General features: G+C 37.2%; 5 protein-coding genes across 5 annotated transcripts; 2 read left to right on the top strand and 3 right to left on the bottom strand.

The window, feature by feature from the left end:
* Positions 1-691: 691 nt before the first annotated feature.
* On the bottom strand, positions 692-3,913 carry LOC120002460 (stem-specific protein TSJT1-like). Its single transcript, XM_038851263.1, has 4 exons — positions 3,623-3,913; positions 1,648-1,888; positions 1,412-1,532; positions 692-1,134 (listed from the first exon to the last, which is right to left on the bottom strand). Exons 1-4 carry the CDS (start codon positions 3,820-3,822, stop codon positions 947-949), a joined length of 750 nt encoding a protein of 249 aa, XP_038707191.1. The 5' UTR covers positions 3,823-3,913; the 3' UTR covers positions 692-946.
* A 591-nt stretch (positions 3,914-4,504) lies between these two features.
* Positions 4,505-7,198, top strand: LOC119998590 (zinc finger BED domain-containing protein RICESLEEPER 4-like). Its single transcript, XM_038845936.1, has 4 exons — positions 4,505-4,693; positions 4,830-5,558; positions 6,875-6,906; positions 7,010-7,198. Exons 2-3 carry the CDS (start codon positions 4,843-4,845, stop codon positions 6,903-6,905), a joined length of 747 nt encoding a protein of 248 aa, XP_038701864.1. The 5' UTR covers positions 4,505-4,693; positions 4,830-4,842; the 3' UTR covers position 6,906; positions 7,010-7,198.
* A 1,450-nt stretch (positions 7,199-8,648) lies between these two features.
* LOC119998598 (transmembrane emp24 domain-containing protein p24beta3-like) lies at positions 8,649-12,260 on the bottom strand. The gene is made up of 4 exons (XM_038845941.1): positions 11,944-12,260; positions 9,980-10,166; positions 9,642-9,749; positions 8,649-9,047 (listed from the first exon to the last, which is right to left on the bottom strand). The coding sequence occupies exons 1-4, from the start codon at positions 12,166-12,168 to the stop codon at positions 8,914-8,916; spliced, it is 654 nt and encodes a 217-aa protein (XP_038701869.1). The 5' UTR covers positions 12,169-12,260; the 3' UTR covers positions 8,649-8,913.
* A 1,791-nt stretch (positions 12,261-14,051) lies between these two features.
* LOC119998584 (perakine reductase-like) lies at positions 14,052-17,056 on the top strand. Its single transcript, XM_038845928.1, has 7 exons — positions 14,052-14,212; positions 14,749-14,919; positions 15,191-15,394; positions 15,503-15,675; positions 15,856-15,952; positions 16,145-16,298; positions 16,598-17,056. The coding sequence occupies exons 1-7, from the start codon at positions 14,156-14,158 to the stop codon at positions 16,774-16,776; spliced, it is 1,035 nt and encodes a 344-aa protein (XP_038701856.1). The 5' UTR covers positions 14,052-14,155; the 3' UTR covers positions 16,777-17,056.
* LOC119998606 (transmembrane emp24 domain-containing protein p24beta3-like) lies at positions 14,579-18,207 on the bottom strand. Its single transcript, XM_038845948.1, has 2 exons — positions 17,945-18,207; positions 14,579-14,606 (listed from the first exon to the last, which is right to left on the bottom strand). Exons 1-2 carry the CDS (start codon positions 18,166-18,168, stop codon positions 14,594-14,596), a joined length of 237 nt encoding a protein of 78 aa, XP_038701876.1. The 5' UTR covers positions 18,169-18,207; the 3' UTR covers positions 14,579-14,593.
* Positions 18,208-19,031: the final 824 nt, after the last annotated feature.

Genomic DNA, 19,031 nt, shown 5'->3' with positions numbered 1-19,031 from the left:
TGCTTGTGGAGCGCAGAAAGATAGGGCTGCCTGATTTCAAATTGTCAAATCTTCTTTATTACCGTTGCTGTGCACGTTTTGAGTTATGCATTAAAGTTTGGTGATGTGATATGATATGCCCATTCTTTCAATTCGATGCGGGATCTCACACTTTATTATATATGAGACTTGCAAGTGAATAGTATTAGATAAATCTTGCACTTTACTAGATAAGACCTCTTTAAACATAAGCAATACTTAATTTCCTCTTATCTTGAGAATACAAGTAGCTCGGATTGCATTATGTGTGTTAAACACTAAATTACTGCTATCATATTCATATGATATTTTGTTTTTGGTTTGTCTGAAATCCATTGACTGTGATGGTTTTCCACAATCAGGCTCATGTTCAGGAAAGGCAAAGGGGAACAGCAGCGTATCTGCAAGGTCTTTGAGAGGCTGAAGCCATATCCTTTCTGCATCACAGTCTTTTATATCTCAGTTGCTTTTTATTTCAGACTCTTCTGAGCAGCCTATATCATCCAACAATGCATTTTATATAAAACAATGTGAGAGGGAAGATGATGCAGGCATGCAGATGGCTGCTGTGGATTCTGGTAAAAAATTGAAGAAATCAGTCTCATCCGGCCTTCTATAAATGAGAACAGGCCGAGGGCGATGCATCTCAATTCAAACACAAGGCACACAACGCTAAAGCAAATTAACCATTTAGTCGCGTATATGCCAAAAGCTCCGAGCATGTCCAGTGGTCCTAAATCTCGAGTAAGCAACACATACAGCTATATAAATTGCTGTCATGATTCGGAAAATAGCTACTGCATATGAAGTTCTGTAACCATTGATGCAGTTAAGTCATTAATCGGAAAGGAAGGTGGGAAATAGGAATCAGAATGACTGATAAGGTCTGTTAAGAAAAAAAAAGCCTTGCAGGAAAGGAGTAATGTGCTCAGTAGTTTGATGACCAATTCGCAGCACTCCCAACTCTTGGAATGCTACTTTCCTTCTTGGTCTCTGAATCCACTTTGAATGTTGCACCGCAAACCTGGCCTGAACTGTCCACCCTTGGCACTGGTTTCAACTCATTCAGTGGGTGCTCGTAGCTCCTCAAACCTCCAGAAGATGTAAAGAAGCATCCTGTACAAAAGGAAGAAACAAATTCAATTCTTTCCCTGAGAATGCATAATTTTAACATGAAGATAACGGCGCAAATGTTTCAATCACTAGAAAAATCTTCCCATTCACAACTTTGCAATTGTTTCTAGATTTAGCTACAAACATCTTCGGACTTCGATGGCCATGTATGTCTTCCACTAGTTTTTGCGTAACTTTTGATACCCAAATCATTCCATTAAGCCAAAGGAAAAAAAAAAGGATGCTCGGTCATAATTAAGAGAAATTTCACAAAGTGTACCTTTAGGGAATGGAGCAAAAGATTTCCCACAGATTTCCTTAACGATCTCCACATCATCAGAAAGGACAAGACACTCTTCAGCATCAGTCCCCCAGAAGAAGGGCACACTCCCATCAGCGTCCTGCATAACAGAAGATTACACTAATTTAATCAACGATGCTAACAATAAAAACATATAAAGATAGCCAATAAAAGGGATACATGACATTAGGCAGAAAAAAAAAAAAACCACTCACAGCAGCGAAGAATGTTGCTTTCAAGGAGCTGTCATAGAGAATAAAGGCAAACTTCCCTTGAATATCTCTCACAACTTGGTCAGCTGGATAAGGACCCCTATCTCTTAGAGTTCTGTAAGCTTCTATAACAATGCCCACTTCATTTGCTGTTTTATTTAAGCCATATTGTTGCTTGAGAAGAGCAATATTATCAATGTGGCCTTGAAACAAGCAGAAAATGTCGTCCACAACCGCAAACAATCTGGCAGAGATGATAACATAGAGAAACAGTCAAACAGCATGTATTAAAAACCCAGGAAATAGGAGTATATCAAAATGCAGTATCTCAATCCCCATATATATAAACAAACAAGACACATGATGAAGGTAATCAAATGAGATCTTAAATTTCTTCATTATTAAAAGCAGAAGGCTCCAAGTCCAAGGGATGCATTAATTTTCCAAAACTGAAAGACAAAAGGTGATAAACTAGGGCAGTGAAGTACTTTGCCAAAAAAGGAACAGCTCCTCCTCAATCCTCATCAACGGTTTCTCTTAGTTATCTAAGTTCATATTTGCTTTACCTCGTATATGGTTCTCATTCCCTTGTTATGTTTTCAATGACTTTACAACATCACTATCCAATCCCATACCCAGTAATTGGACAAAACAATTAGAAAAATCATCATACCAGTTATGGTCTGCCAGTGAGATTCGCTGTCGTACTACAAAAAAAAAAGAAAAAAGAAAAAAAAGAGAGGACTTTGACACACCTCCAAATGATCTGCATTTTGGTCATTGACAATAACTCGTCCAATATTATCCCTTGTAGGAGGAGGAACAATTTTAGAACCCAAATCTTTCCTCTCAAAAAAAGACGAAAAAAGAAACAAATCTTAAAATCCAATTATTTGAAGATGGAAATTGTAATATATCAAAATCCTTAGTTTGTAATCCTGCTATAAAAGAGTGATTAGATGTACTGGTATTCCTACTTATGTTACATCATTAACAAACTTGTCATGGTCTCAATGCATTCTAGGGCTTTGACACTTAGAGCGCTACAAATAAATAGACAAGTGCGAAATCCTGTTGTTTGAAGTGGCATGTAGTAAAGAGTGCAACTAACGTGTTTCTATGAACTGCACACAGAGCACACAAATATCATATAAACTTTCAAAGCAAATGCAATCTGGAACAGGGAAGGGGTGATTTCATTGCACAGAACACATATTTAGCCCAAAGAGATAAAATATTATATACAATAAATAATGTTGGAGCAAGCAACACTAGCAGTTTGTCTCAGACACAAACAAAGACAAAGCATGTGTTGCCTTGTAAAACCAAAGACAAGACAACTCTACGCTGATGAGACCGCACTTGGAGTATATAAAAAGCATGTGTTATATGCACTCAGCAATAATTTATAAAGGCAATTTGTTGACTCATTTGTTGCAAAGTTTGGAAGAAAAAGAAGGAAAACAGAAGCCCTAGCCTCCTGCAAGAAACACTAACTAAAAATCAACTGCACAAGGAAGGAAGAATAACTCTGCAGCTTAATCAAAGCCAAGACTTTGGTTCTTATCTTCTCCTGACAAAAACAGTTTTTAAGTGGATACTCACAGATCCTAAAAACCAGACAAACCGCCAGCAGCGACGGAACAGTTCCAAGATCTTCTTTAGATCGATAGAAGATCCCCGCCAAAAGGGATCGAAGAAGATAAAAGAAAAAGCAGATATGTCGGTGGATTGGATTGAAATACATGAGTTTTTTACAGCAACCTAACTTTACTTCAAAAACCAAGTCTCATCGGCCAAAAGTAACAATGATAATAGCGACCAAGAAACAAGGAAAAAAAACATTCAAAACCAGAAAAATACTTATCACAAAACAACGAAGCTATCAGTATTCAAGCATAAGATCAAGCAGGTAAAAATCTCACCCAGCCGATCACGGCGATGGGTTCCAAAAGTGGGTATTCATTAACAATATTACCTGGGAAGAAGAGGGTTTTGCTTGGTAACAGAATACGCCATGAGCCCAGAAGAAGCAAGATTGACAGTGACAGCACCAGGATTCAGAGAAGCAAAGTGATTAGACAAGAACCCATCTTTCATTGCCGAAACCGCAGCAGACTGCGGACTCTGCAGAGCCTCCGGGCCCTTGGCAACCAATTTGTCAAACACCGCCAGCATTTTGTTTTTCTTTCTCGATCGAGGCCTCAACAATGGCTAAAACGAGATCGCACTATAAAACTCGCAGCGAGCAGGAGATGTCAGTGATTGAGAATCTGAGATAATACATGAGGCGGATCTTTAAGGCAGTATTGGAATTCCCGATATTGCCCTTCCTCTCCTTGTCACAGTGTCACACAAACTATTGATGTGGCGACACGTACTCATCGACAACTAATTGTCAATGACTACAAAATAAAAATTTTCTAAACAAATAGATAGGATGAGGACTATTTGCACTAGGGGTGTAAGCGAACAGGGCTGCCCGCGAGCTATTTGAGAGCGGCCCGATAAAAGCCCGCTCAAGCCCGGCTCGCAAAATAAAAGAGTCGGGCTAGGGCCCCATTTTAAGGCTCTTTCTATAAAAGGGCCGGGCTTGAGCATGGTAAAACTCGATCCGTAAGCCCTAGGGCTTTTATATTATATATATATATATATACACACCAACATCGGTCATCATTGTAATTTTCTTTATTGATTATTTGTTAATTGTTATCACTTATTGGTTATTTGTTATGACTTATATTGACTTTACTTTATATTATCTTATCTTTTGTTTATGCGCAAAAGGGGCATACCTTCTCCACTTTACTTATATTATCTTATCTTCACACTTCACTTTACTTATATTATCATCAAATATTAATTTTACTTATTCATTTGAGTTGTCTTCACTCGTCAATCATCACGCGAAGGCCGAAAAGGCGAAACTGTATAGGGTATTAGGGTTTGTTCATTTGAGTTGTCTTTTCTTCTCTCCAGTCTCCAGCCTTCGCCGCGCCTTTCACAGTCACAGCTCCAGTGTTCCACGCCTCCACCGCGTTGGGTTAAAGTGAGTTCTGTTTCTTCATTCTCTATTTTTAATCCTTTTATTCATTCTCGGTTATGTTTCTTCAGTCTCAGGTCTGATTACATTTTCTTCTTCATTATACTGCAATTAAAGTGACTTATTCTTCTTCATAGGATAGGAGAACTGAGAACATGACAAATCTAGAGAACATGCCAACATTGGGGTCTTCCCATCAACAATCTGTTTCAAGCTCTCCTACTGCAATTTCAATATCTGGTGCTACACAGAGCAATCCGAGTAATCCTATTGCTATTGATGATGATCAACAAAAGACTGCAGAAGGTGGCCTGTTTGAGACGAAGAAAAGGAAAAAAACATCTGCAGTTTGGTTGGAGTTCAAGGATGTAATGGGGAAAGATGGAGTGAAGAGAGCAGAGTGCATTCATTGCAAGGCAAGGCTGGTTATTAGTGGAGGCACTACCACTCATTTCAAGAGGCATCTAGATGGATGTACAAGACGGAAAGTAAATTTGAAATCACAGAAGATGCTGAACTTGATTCCATCTCCAGTGAACAAGGAAGTAGGTATTGTTTCTAATTTTCAATATGATCAAGGAAAAATGAGAGAATCAATTGCACATTTTATTCTCATGCATGAGCATCCTTTCACAATTGTGGGGCAAGAGGGTTTTAATTTAATGATGAAAACTAGCACCCCACATTTTCAGGGCATTAGTCGTGCTACTGCTAAAAATGATTGTATGGCTGTGTATGAGATGATGAAAATTAAGTTGAAGGCAACGTTGAAGAATGTGAACAAAATTAGCTTGACTACTGATCGTTGGAGATCAAATCAACAAATAGAGTATATGGTGGTTACTGGGCATTTTGTTGATGTCGATTGGAAATTACAGAAGCGGGTTCTTAGTTTTGTGAATGTGCCTCCTCCACGTGGAGGTGTTGATATTGCTGATGCTCTGTTTAAATGCATGAATGAGTGGAGGATTGAAAATAAAATCTACTCTATTGCTGTTGATAATGCTTCTTATAATGATGTTGCTATTAGAACTTTGAAAACTACATTATCTAGAACTCAGAAGTTGTTGCTTGGAGGTCGGTTGTTCCATGTTCGTTGTTGTGCACATATATTAAATCTTCTTGTGCAAGATGGCCTTAGGGTTGTAGAAGATATCATCCATAATGTTAGGGAGAGTGTTAAATTTGTGAAACAATCTGATTCTCGGCTTCTCAAGTTTAGTGAGATTGTTAAACAATTGCAGTTGCCTTATAGAAAGCTGATTTTGGATTGTCCCACACGTTGGAACTCCACATTTGAGATGTTATCTATTGCATTGAAATTCAAGGATGCATTCCCTCTTTTCAAAGAAAGGGAACCCCAATACAAATATCTGCCAAGTTTTGAAGATTGGGATAGGGTTCGTAATGTTTGTCAAATTCTCCAAGTGTTTAGTTTGGCTACAAATATCATGTCTGGAAGTGAATACCCTACTTCAAATCTGTTTTTATCTGAGATTTATAGGGTGAAAGAAGTTTTGAAATCAAAAGCACTTAATGAGAATGACTACATTAAGGATATGGTTCTAAAAATGAATGAAAAGTTTGATAAATATTGGGGTGAGTGTAACTTGTTGATGTCTATAGCTGCTGTTTTAGATCCCCGATGCAAGATGAAGTTGATTGAATTTTGTTTTCCAATTATTTATCCATGTTGGGAAGTTAGTGAAAAAATTAAAGAAGTGCGTGAAGCATTGTATGCGCTTTATGAAGAGTATTATGAGGCAATTTGAGCTGAAGAAAGTATGGTTGAACAAAGTGGGGAGGGTGGTAGTAGTTTCACTAGTGGTGGTGGTAGTTGTGTGACTGAATTAAATGAAGATTCTGGATGGTCTAAGTTTCATCAATTTGTGAGAACAACTAAAAGCATTCCACCTTCAAAATCTGAATTGGATGCTTATTTGGAAGAGAGTATTCATCAATGCAAACCAGAAGAATCAATGAACTTTGATGCCGTAGCTTGGTGGGGTTTGAACAACCTCAAGTTTCGTACTTTATCAAGGATGGCGTGTGATATTCTTGCAATACCAGCTAGCACAGTGTCAGAGGCTACTTTTAGTGCTGGTGGTCAAATCATTGATAGCTATCGATCTTCTTTAGCCATTGAAATTGTGCAAGCTTTAGTTTGTGGTGCTGATTGGGTTCGAAATCTGCATGGGGTAAAGGAGAAAGCATCTAAAGTGAGTAATCAATATTATTTTTGTGTTGTTTTGTCATTTTAAACTAAGCCTTATTCAATGTTTTTAAATCAAAATTAATATTGTTTTTGTTTTGTCTTTGTAGACTGAAGACATGCCTCAAGAGGTTGTGTTGCCTATTTGATGGAGGAATGAAAAGTTTCATTTTGCATTTGATGGTCAATTGGTGTTTTTTTGGACTTTTTATTTTTATTTTTATGAATGTATCATGTATGAATGATTAATTTGGTGAACTCTGGTTTGTAAAACTATTAATGATTATGTTTAAACTTGATTTTATATTTGAATAAGTTTATCAAAGGGCAGCCCGCGAGCTGAGCTCGGGCCCGTGAGCTTTTCATAGGGCCGGGCTCAAGTTGATGTTTTACAGGCCCTAACGGGCTAGGGCCGAGCTCGGGCTTCTCATAAAAGTAACGGGCAGGGCCTGAGCATGGCAAAGCCCGGCTCGGCCCGGCCCGTTTACACCCCTAATTTGCACCACAAAGTTAACTAAGAACACTCCAAAATCACAAAAAAAACATCTATCTAATAACACCCCAACTCATCTTACCTAACTCCATCCAATTCTTTCTTTTCACCTTCTCCTTCTCTCCTTCATCTCCTACAAAAAAGGCAAGACGAATAGTGTGCACCAGATTGCAGATCTGAGTTGACTTGGCTAGTAATGTGGAGGGAGGAGAAGACGAGGAAGCTTGTGGTGGGTTTGAGCTGGCTGGGTTTGGAAAATAAAGAAATAGCAGAGATGGGTTTGAGCTGGATAGTAGAGGAGTGGTGACTCTAGACTCTGAAATTCATGGATTTCGTTCAAGGAGGAGAGCAACAAAGTGTCCGATCTGATTAAGGAGGAGAGCAACAAAGTGTCCGATCTGATTTCGTTCATGGAGGAGAAGTCTTCTGATTTCGTTGTTTGAGTTGAAGCAGTTGTTTAAGGATGGAGGGGATGCTTGAGAATTTAGGGTTTAGAATGGCCTATAAGAATGAAGTGATGCTTGTACTTTATTTTTTTTATTTTATTTTATTTAATCTCAGCCGTTGGTAAGATCTAACGGTTGAGATTATGGGGTGCAGATTGTTAAATATGAAAAAAATTAAAATTGGGGTGTACTCATAAATATTATGTTTTTGGCTGGGGTTTGTTTAGGATGGGGTGTACTTAGTTAAGTGAGGGGTGCAAATAGTCTTCATCATAGATAATTGGAAATTTTAATAATTTTTTGAAAATATATAAACCTCAACAATTCATCCTACGAAAGTAAATTTATATCTAACGTCACAATAGCAATCTAAAAATATTACAAACTAAAGTAAAGAAAAACAGTCACCGGGACTCGAGAACAATAAAAAAAACACAAACAACATGCAACACCAAGATGACAAAACGTATTTGAATATTTTGTAATGAATAAATGCCATGTGTTTTTTTTTTTTTTTTGGGAGAGATCTCGTATATAGATTATTTTGATTTTGACCGACTCATACAGTGTTATCTTACTACAATGGTGAATGGTGGCCTGTAGAAAAAGGTTGGATTACCAAGCTTATCCACGTTTCAATAGGGAATTAATAGAATTCTGATAAGGAAGAGAGAGAGAGATTAAAAAGGTTAATAAAGGTCAATGATTTTGGATTAGAAATGTGTTACTTTCTCTTCCCTTCTCCAGAACTTACTTTCTTTTTGTTTTGGACCAAAGTTTGGGTCCACCACCCCCAGACTTTCATCAGAATAGCATCTTAAAAGCTCTGTTTTGCGCATAAGATTAGCACAAACTCGGGAAACAGACAATCCTGTACCTAATCTTGGCACATGGAATGGTGCATTTTAACCGTTCCACAAAACATTTTTGTCTACTACAAATGTGTGAAATAAACAATTGTATATCAGAGCACACTGTTCTGTAACTTCTGTTTGTTTATCATACTTCCTTCCAACCTCAACTAATTGAATTCTCCCTGTTGCTTAAGAACAGATGATAACATTAATCAGACGTCTCAAACCCGGTTGTATGCAACTGACTTGCTGAAAAGGCGGCGTATGTATATGACTTGAATTGCACTCGCAGCGCCAAGCAAAAGGTACTCCGCAACAGTGTAACCTATGACACGCTTTCTTGTGCTCTCATTTGCTGCAGAAGAGACAAATGGTTGATCAACAACAAATCAGCAGGACAATAACAATATTAGGCTATGCTGGACAAGTGTGTTTGTGGGTTCGGGAGGGTAGGGTAGGGTAGGGTTCGAGAGCATTCCAATAGACCTAACGCCCCAGTCTAGCCTTAATAAAAAAAAGATTCTTCCAAGTATTATGTATAATACTTCCAATTATGCATACAAGGAAGTTTTACCCACAAACATGATTCAGGAGACACACTAAACAGGTCTCTCACTATATGACTACAGATCTAGACCAAATAAATTGTGTGAAACACTATAGTCTAAAAAGATCCTTGGGGAGAAACAGACCGGGTAGAAATCACAGGCAAAAATTGCATCCCGATAATTATCAAACAAATGCACACATTGAGCATGACAAGGTTGCGACTCACCTTGCATCCACAAATGACCCCTTTTTTTCAAATGAAACAAAGAACTTTAGTCAAAAAGCAACGCAAGAACACAATCACATATAGAAATATAGCTAAAGATTTGTGAAATCTTGCATGGCTGTCATGCTAGTGTTCAGAAACGAAAGATGAGAAGCAAAGGTGTGAACAGCTTACTGTGACGATGCCGAGCATCACGAGCTTTCAAATACTTCTGCTCTGCTGTAACAGACTCCAATGCCTCTCTCAATGTAGCAATTTTAACATTAATTGGGTCCAAATGCTCTGGAACAACAAAATGTATTAAGTTATGACTAGGGTGAAACAAGATTTCTTCAAAGGAATAGTAACGAATAATATGTGGCTACAACATGCAGGGTTCAGCATGTAATGCTAATACAATTACATATTTAATACCATCTGTAGTAGCACTTCACCGACTGTAACTACACACATAGCTGGATATTCAATATCAGGATATACCAACAAAAGTATAGGAATACAAGTGAACAAACCATCTTTTGCAAGGTCATGCTCATTGGGAATATGACCCACATGAATGTAAAAGGAGACACTCTCTGGAGTTGAATACGGATTATGAAAGCAGAATTTGTACATTCCACTTCGTGGTGCCTTGAACTCAAACTTGTCCCCGGATGTCCCCTTAGAAGTTTGCACCACATTACCTGCTGGAGATGTCACCTGCATACAGAGCAAGATCAATAAACAAGTAATCTACAATCAATATAGAGGTAAACCATCAACATATAATTTCTACCACTACACAATACAAAAGCAACTCTTAAATCCCAGCACCCCAACTCAAAATTTAAGATTGTAAGCAGATAATGTTGATTGAATTAGCACGATTTTAAGAATCAATTGACCACCCAAGATCTTGAAACAGTGGCAATATGACCGAGTTCTCAAGAGTAGCATAAATGGGCATGGTAGGCTTACTATCTCGCATTGAAAGAGTGGGTCAGAAAGCAATTTTAAACTCACAAAAGTATGTCTTAGCAAGTAGTAAACCATAATGTGCTATCAACTAAATTTCAGTTATATCCATTACTCGTGCGTAAGAGTTGTAATTTGGGGGCCTTGAATAGTACATAGCATGATTGGCTAGTGTCTTTTAACGCTTTTGCTAGTACCATAAAAGTCTTCCACACCGACTAGTGCTACTAGCCTACTAGTCTTTACATACTTCTTTTCAGTCAAGTGATATCGTTATGTGCAAGTTCTCTAATATGAAAGATGACAAAAAAGAAGGCAACCACCCTACTGATGATCAGAGGTTCCAAAACCTTTGATATGCAGACTGCACCTGAGAGGGAGGCATGTAAGCCTGTTGCAAAGGACTTAACATATCTTCCATGAGATTCACAAAATGTCAGCGACTGAAAACAATAGGATTAACTAGGGAGGTAGTTAACTGTGCTGATGGTTTGGCCAACCTACAACTCATTATTGTATCAGAATCTCATAGGGAACTAGCTCAATAGTATGGAGATTATATGTCTTATCTACAGCTGCTGTACAGAATAAGCTGGATAGAAATGAACGCCAATAATCTAAGCTACCAATCTACTAGGTAATGTAAAGTTGTAAACCAAATATATGGAGTCAGGATAAAGGCTTGCCAGCAGCTGAAAATTCTGAGTTTTTTATGACAACAAGAGGCATAAAACTCGTTGCCGACAGACTGAAAAACACAGGATCTACTTGACAGGAAAAACTGCAAAATACATGCAAGTAAGAACAAAATGGACCCATAAGAAAATGAGAACAAATGAAGAAAAAAAGTTACAAGGTATATTTTCCCGCCTCTTACTGTCAATAGATTTTAATAATATCATCACTGTATTAAGGGACCCAAACTGCAACATCATAAACCAGAAAATTGCTTCCGCTTTCCTCACATCGTGACTAATTTGTTTTGAAAGCAACACATGGCGATTAATCAAACAAAAGAAAAACTTCCTGCAAGGTATATGAATGGCCTTAAATAACTTTGAGAAGCACTATGTGCTCAACTATCCATAACAATCACACCATTCTAGAAATTCAGGATTGGATGCAAACATTTACCAATGTGATCACAACATAGAGTCATAGACCACATGCTTAATGTTAAATTGGGAAGGTGATATTCCAATTTAAAACCGTATTACAGCTTCATTATATGCTAGGATTAATGGCATATCTTCAATCTCATCCAACAGTTTTTTCTAGTTTCATCCAATTACATAACTGGAAAGGAAAATACGTTTATAGTTCGCGGCATAGAAAATCAATTCCATAACTTCCTTTACTTGAAGCTCAATAACTAAAGAAATTCAATCAAAACCCTAAATCATAGACTAAGACGAAGATCCAATCAAAGAGAAGTCAAAACCTGAGAATGAAAAGAATAATATAAAACACTGGACAAAAAAAGTGGGGATCGGCGAGGCAAATGAATAGTCTAATAGCTTACGGTGAAATCGATTCCGGGATGATCGCTGCTCCAGAAGATGTCGTGGTCGACCACGACGAAGTTCCCGGAGACGCTGTCGCCTTCATATAGAACGTACTCCTGGACGCACTCTGTGTCGGTCACCGTCACCGATAGACCCGAAATTCGCCCAATCGAGCTTACAAACAACAAAGCCAACAGGTATATCTCCCCTCCACATCTCGCTTTCTCTCGCCGCCACTCCATTTTCAGAGATCGGAAGAAAGAGTTGAACGGAAAAGTAACAAAAAATGGCGTTCGCACTTTGTCTTAAAACTACGATACGTCAATACGACGTCGTGTCGACGTCAAGATGAACGGACGCCGTTTCATCATTTATGGCAGTTCGATCTCTGCTTATTTAAATTTTAATATAAGAGTAATATTACATAATTTATTGATTTTAAATTTAAGATGTTTATTAGGAATAATAAGAGGTGACTCCGTTGACAATTAATTAATAATATAGAGTAATATTATATAATTTATTGATTTTAAATTTAAGATGTTTATTATGTATAATTAGAGGTGGCTCGATTGATAATCAATTGAGTTAGACATATGTGTATTCAAAGTTCAATTTAGGTATATATGTGTTCAAGGTTCAATTTCAACATCTTGTCTTGCTATTGGTTTCATAGATAACACGGCTTGGCTTGGAGAAGCATATTTGGTATTTAAAAAAATAAAATGTTTATTAGGAATTTTTTTTTTTATTTTGAAATAAAAGCCTTAAATTAAACTCATTCAATTTTTTACTCAAACTAAAATTCAATTTCAAAGATTGAAACTGAATTTAAAATTTTAAAACTCCAAGAAACTCGAGCTCAATATTGTTGACAATGAATCAATCCAAGTCATCTTTTTTTTTAATATATTAAAACATTCAAATTGTTTATTTTAAAAAAGGTTGACATGTAAGAGCATCCACAATGGTGCTATATTTAACATTGTTAACAATACTTTTTGGATAAATATAATGCTATACCATCACAATGGGTATAATGGTGTGTATTTCAAGTACTTGAAATGTTACTTTTTTGATAAATATAGCGCTACATGCACACAATGGATGAAAAACGACACTTGAAAATAAAATTTTACAAAAACCCATAAAAAGTTTAAAAAAAAAAAAAAAACGCAATGCCTTGATTAAGGGTTCAATAATAATAAAAGCATATTTGGTATGCCCTTTGACCAAGAATAGCAATGACTATTACAATACATATTTTTTTTAGAAGTTTGACGATGGTTATGCAATTATTTAAAGATAAATCATAAAGTCTATGGTTTTGTTTGGGTTCCTTATAGAATAGAATAATATTATTATCCAATGTATAATTTAATCATTGTATAAGTTGATGTATAATTTAATCATATCAGGTGTTCGAAAAGAATACGATGTTATGCTTTTATAGTATAAAATTCATGATAATATGTATGTATTATCCCCAATTCATTTTTATTTATATAAAATTATACTATCCGAATAGCGTATATGTCTAAAAGATGATGACATTGTAATAAGACATTGTTTATCTTCTTCCTCTTATATATTCCATACACGATACGACGAAACTGAAATATTAAACCCCTAAAAGGCCTTTTAGAGAGAAGGAGGGCTTGCTATTATATACATGATTTTTTTTGCTGGGTTATTACTCGATGTGGGACTTTTGTCCAACGCCCCTCGCACTCGTGGGTGGGTTGGGTATCTAGGCCCAGGTATCGAGGACGAATGCACACCTGCTCCAACACTCCTCGCACTCATGGGCTGGAGAAGGAGGGCTTGCTATTATATACAAGATTTTTTTTGCTGGGTTATTACTCGATGTGGGACTTTTGTCCAACGCCCCTCGCACTCGTGGGTGGGTTGGGTATCTAGGCCCAAGTATCGAGGACGAATGCACACCTGCTCCAACACCCCTCGCACTCATGGGCTGGGTAACCTGCTCCGATATCATGTAAAAATTCTGAGCCCAATTGTCTTCCCCTAAAAGGCCATTTAAAGGGCAGGAGAGTTTGTTATTATATACAAGATTTTTACTGAATTATTACCCGATGTGGGACTTTTGTCCAACAAGGCGGCTGTCTATAAGTCAAGTAGTGGATCTGTGCCATTTAAGGACTCTTGAATCGAATTAGTAAGAGACAAGCATCTCCAGGAGTCAAATTCCGCCAGTGAAACTGAAAAATGGAGGAGACAAATTCTCAGATTCCTCTAGTGAAATTGGGAAGTCAGGGATTCGAGGTAAGCTCGACTTTGTTACAAGAGAGAGTTTCGATTTGGGCTTTGTGATTTACACACTTTACTTGGGATTTTGTTTGTGATTGTGAAATTCCTGCATATATATGTCTACAGTCTTTGCAAATCTTAATAAGAAAGTTTGAAACTGGAGAAGTGAAGTCCCATGTGAATATAAAATACCCTTTTTCCTCTTCTTGTCAACTTTACTTGTTTTACTCTTCGTTGATCAAGTTCTTGAAGAAACTCTCATATGGAAAGCAACAAATAAGCTCAACAAGTAAGATTTTGGAACCGATAACCTGTCAAAATTGTATGCCATCATCTGGGATTCTGTTATGAGGAAAGATACAAATCTTGAATTCCGAATAAGTTTAATTCATGGCTTCAATTTGTTTCACTGAGGGATTATAGGGTTTGTGAGAAAGCCCTGAATGTAATTTTGAATAGAAAATCCGATCCAAACATGAACTTTTATGATTATCAATGGCGAGGGAATATGAAAATATGTTTTATCTACGAATTTTCTTACTCGCTTGCAGGTTTCTAGATTGGGATTTGGATGTGGGGGACTTTCTGGAATGCTGAATGCCCCTCTTTCCCATGAAGAGGGAATTTCTCTTTTAAAAGAAGCTTTTAATAGGGGCATCACCTTATTTGATACTGCCAATTTGTATGGAAAAGACAATCATAATGAGATCATGATTGGCAAGGTAATTTTTTTTTTCTCACTTGTCTTAGATTCAAAAGTAGATTTCATCGGAGATACTATGAAGATCACAATGACATGCCAAAGCCAGCTTTATGATATGGATCGAATTTGTAAACTGAGAAAATACAGCAAAGCACAATGAACTTAGATCTTATGAAGCTCATGCTAGAACTAATTGTACAACACATATCTTGTTGAGATTTCAAAATGTGGTAATACTAGTGAAACACCATTCATGGTGCTGATGCTCCTTTTTTACCTTGCCCGTGTAGCTTTTGAAACAGCTTCCTCGAGAAAAAGTTCAGTTAGCAACCAAATTTGGTGTATACATATTAGAGGATGGCCAATTTGGTGTCAAGGGCACCCCCGAGTATGTAAGGGAAAACTGTGAAGCTAGTCTTAAGCGACTTGGCGTGGACTACATTGACCTATACTATCAACATCGAGTGGATACTTCAGTGCCAATAGAGGATACCGTGAGTGTGAAGTAGCCTTGAATCTCGTTAATCTTTACTTCTGACATTCTACCATCTAACAGTTGAACTTTGCTGCTGTTTGGTTTTTGAAACAACTTTGGTGAGTAGATTGGGGAGCTCAAGAAGCTGGTGGATGAAGGAAAGATAAGATATATAGGGCTATCAGAAGCTAATGTTGACACAATAAGGAGAGCCCATGCAGTTCATCCCATCACGGCTGTTCAAATGGAATACTCTTTGTGGACTCGTGAAATAGAAGATGAGATAATTCCGCTCTGCCGGTTTGTGGAAATTTAGCTATCGTATTGTTATCTTTATAATTTGAACTTATAAATTTTTTCATGTGGGTTGAAATTGATGTCTTGCAAAATGGATCACATTGAGGAAGTGAATTACTGTTACTAGATGAGTAGGAGTTTCATCACACCATGTTCTGAATCTTTCTTATTAATTCTACTTAGAGAGCTTGGCATCGGTATAGTGGCATATAGTCCTCTTGGTCATGGTTTCTTTGGAGGGAAAGCTGTTGTAGAGAGCTTGCCTAATGAGAGTGTTTTGGTATGTAACTACAGACATTCTATTGTTTCAAAGTGTTTTTTTTTTCTTTTACCACGGTACATGTCATACACGTACCCATGCACAAACACAGACTTATTTGGCCTCGATTTTTTAGCCATCTTCATCATGATCTTTTCAAATGCCAGTACAAATGTTTCACTCTGAAAACTCACTTACTGATGTTCCTCACAGGCTATGCATCCAAGGTTCACTGGGGAAAATCTAGACAAAAACAGACTTTTATACACCCAACTTGCCAACCAGGCAGCGAAGCATTCTTGCACTGTGCCTCAGCTAGCTTTGGCATGGCTTCTCCATCAGGGGGATGACATAATTCCAATTCCCGGTATAATACTTGAAACTGGCCTTTCATATCCTTGAACGTAGATGTAAAATATTGCTAAAGAACCCTTTTTCATATGTACATTGGATTTCTTGTGGATCTTCTTCTTCTTTCTTCCCATCACCATAATAGACCTTTCTATTGATCCCAAAAAGACTTTTACAGAATGGGAAACCAAGAATATTAAGAACTTGAAGTGTTCTTAGCTGCAAATCTTTTAGTTATGAGCATTATTCATTTGTTAATTGGTATTCTCTGATACACCTCTTCACTCTTTTTTTTTTCTTAACATTATAATGCAGGGACAACGCAACTGAAAAACCTTGAAAGCAACATTGGAGCCTTGGCAGTAAAGCTCACACAAGAGGATCTAAAAGAAATCAGTGATGCTTTTCCTGTTGACAATGTCAGTGGCTCCAGAGAGGAGGACGTGTTATCTAAATTTTCCTGGAAGTTCGCAAATACGCCACCAAAGCAGTGAAAGGTATATAAACGATCGAATATATTGTAAAACATGCGTTAGCTCCTGCATTAAGAAATCTCTTTATGTTGTTTTTATCTCAAGTAAGAATATATATGGTGTGAAATCAGACATCTTTAATATGTAATTGCTTCTGTTACTCCAACATTATCTTTGCTGGGTTTGGGAAAGTCAGTATGAAACTCTAGTAGATGTACTAGTGTAGTAAGAACAATTCAGTTAATCTGGCTGGCTTTGTTTTTATTATTTTCATCAATCTCCATCAACACACTGAAAAATAGATACTTTCATTTTGCTTATGCATCAAGTCATCCTTCATAGCCTTGGTTTTGATGATGACTTATGGGATAAAGGTGATCAAGTCATCCTTCATGTTCTAACGTTCCTTTTTTTTTTTTTTTTGAGAATATGTTCTAATGTTCTCGGTTCTGCAGAAATGGATAATTCATTCATGGCCTTAATTCTTAGGAAACTGGATAGTAGAAGCCCATTTGGTGAGTCTATCAGCCCAGGCATTATAATGTGGGCTGTTGAGTAGAAGTCTCTCACATCGCTGAAATAAAGATTTGTAAGCCCATGATTTCCTTGACTTAGTAAGAAACGTTTTAAAGCCGTGAGTTCTTAAAGACCCTGGAAGGTTATGAAAAACCTTAAAAGCTCTGTGATGGGTTGAGTTTGGGCTTGGGCTTGGGAAAGTGGATAGTATCTTACAAGGATAGTCAAGCACTCAAATTTGAGCTAGGAAGTCCATTGTTGTTCCCTAGGGCCAATCCCTGGGCCCATTGAGCTTGCTGTGGGGCAAGTGGATCTGCAACTTGAGCCTTGAGTTTCCTCTGTCAGTTTGAATTTGTATGACATGACACATGTGATATAGTGATAATGGAGCCAAATATGTGAATGTGAGTCGTGTAGAATTCTGTGGGTAAGATCGTGGCATAATACTAGACGGCTCACTAGAAAGTCCTAGTCGTAGTCCTTCTCCTTCTCCTTCTCCTTGGGTGAAAACCTGGAACAATGTTTGCGGCCTCAGAATCACATATTCAATCTTCTTGGTGGTATGGTGGCCACGTCAACAACCCCAGTATGTGTGGACAAGTGAGCCGACGTGATCCAATGAACACGTAAAAAATGGGGATCGGCGAGGCAAATGAATAGTCTAATAGCTTACGGTGAATCGATTCCGGGATGATCGCTGCTCCAGAAGATGTCATGGTCGACCACGACGAAGTTCCCGGAGACGCTGTCGCCTTCATATAGAACGTACTCCTGGACGCACTCTGTGTCGGTCACCGTCACCGATAGACCCGAAATTCGCCCAATCGAGCTTACAAACAACAAAGCCAACAGGTATATCTCCCCTCCACATCTCGCTTTCTCTCGCCGCCACTCCATTTTCAGAGATCAGATGGAAGAGCTTTAGTTGAACGGAAAAGTAACAGAAAATGGTGTTCGCAGTTCGCACTCGGTCTTAAAACTACGATGCGTCAATACGATGTCGTGTCGACGTCAAGATGAAAGGGCGCCGTTTTATCATTTATGTCCGTTCGACCTCTGCTTATTTAATATACAGTAACATTAATAATTTATTGATTTTAAATTCAGATGTTTATTAGGAGTATCTTTTTTAATTTTGAAATAAAAGTCTTTAAGCTCGTTTACCAATTAGCAGTGACTCGGTTGAGAATTGACTAGATTAAGTATATGTGTGCTCAAAATTCGATTCCAATGGAAATTAAATTTCTCAATGCCATTTAAAAAAAAATTAAACTCATATGATTTTTTTTTCTCAAGCTATAATTCAATTTCAAAGTATTAAACCATTCTCCATAGTAATCTCATGAATGTAATTCCCTTGCAGGAGAGAATTGCATTCCCATTTTCATCGCCTATGACAACCAAACGTAACTCATGGCATAACTATTAAAGCTTAAATGTTGTTGTTTATATTTAACAAGAAAACATAAATGAGTTTATTTTTCATTTTTTGAGAAAATTTGAGGTTCGTTGTGCAATTATTTAAGGATAAATCATAAAATCTATCGCTCGTATAAGATGATATAATATTATTATCTAATGATGTATAATTTGATGACGCTTGTATGGTATATATGAATTACCCCTAATTAAAATGAGAGAGAGTTTTTTTTTTTTTTTTTATGATTTAACATATGATTTTTTACAATGTTTTAATATTATACAATTAACATCATATAACAATCATTTTTATATAAAATTATACTATCTCGAATATTTTA

Source organism: Tripterygium wilfordii, chromosome 1 (genome assembly GCF_013401445.1).
Source record: "Tripterygium wilfordii isolate XIE 37 chromosome 1, ASM1340144v1, whole genome shotgun sequence".
Classification (NCBI taxonomy): Eukaryota; Viridiplantae; Streptophyta; class Magnoliopsida; order Celastrales; family Celastraceae; genus Tripterygium; species Tripterygium wilfordii.
The sequence above is the reverse complement of the archived record's forward strand: the minus strand, read 5'-3'. Positions and strand labels throughout refer to the sequence as shown.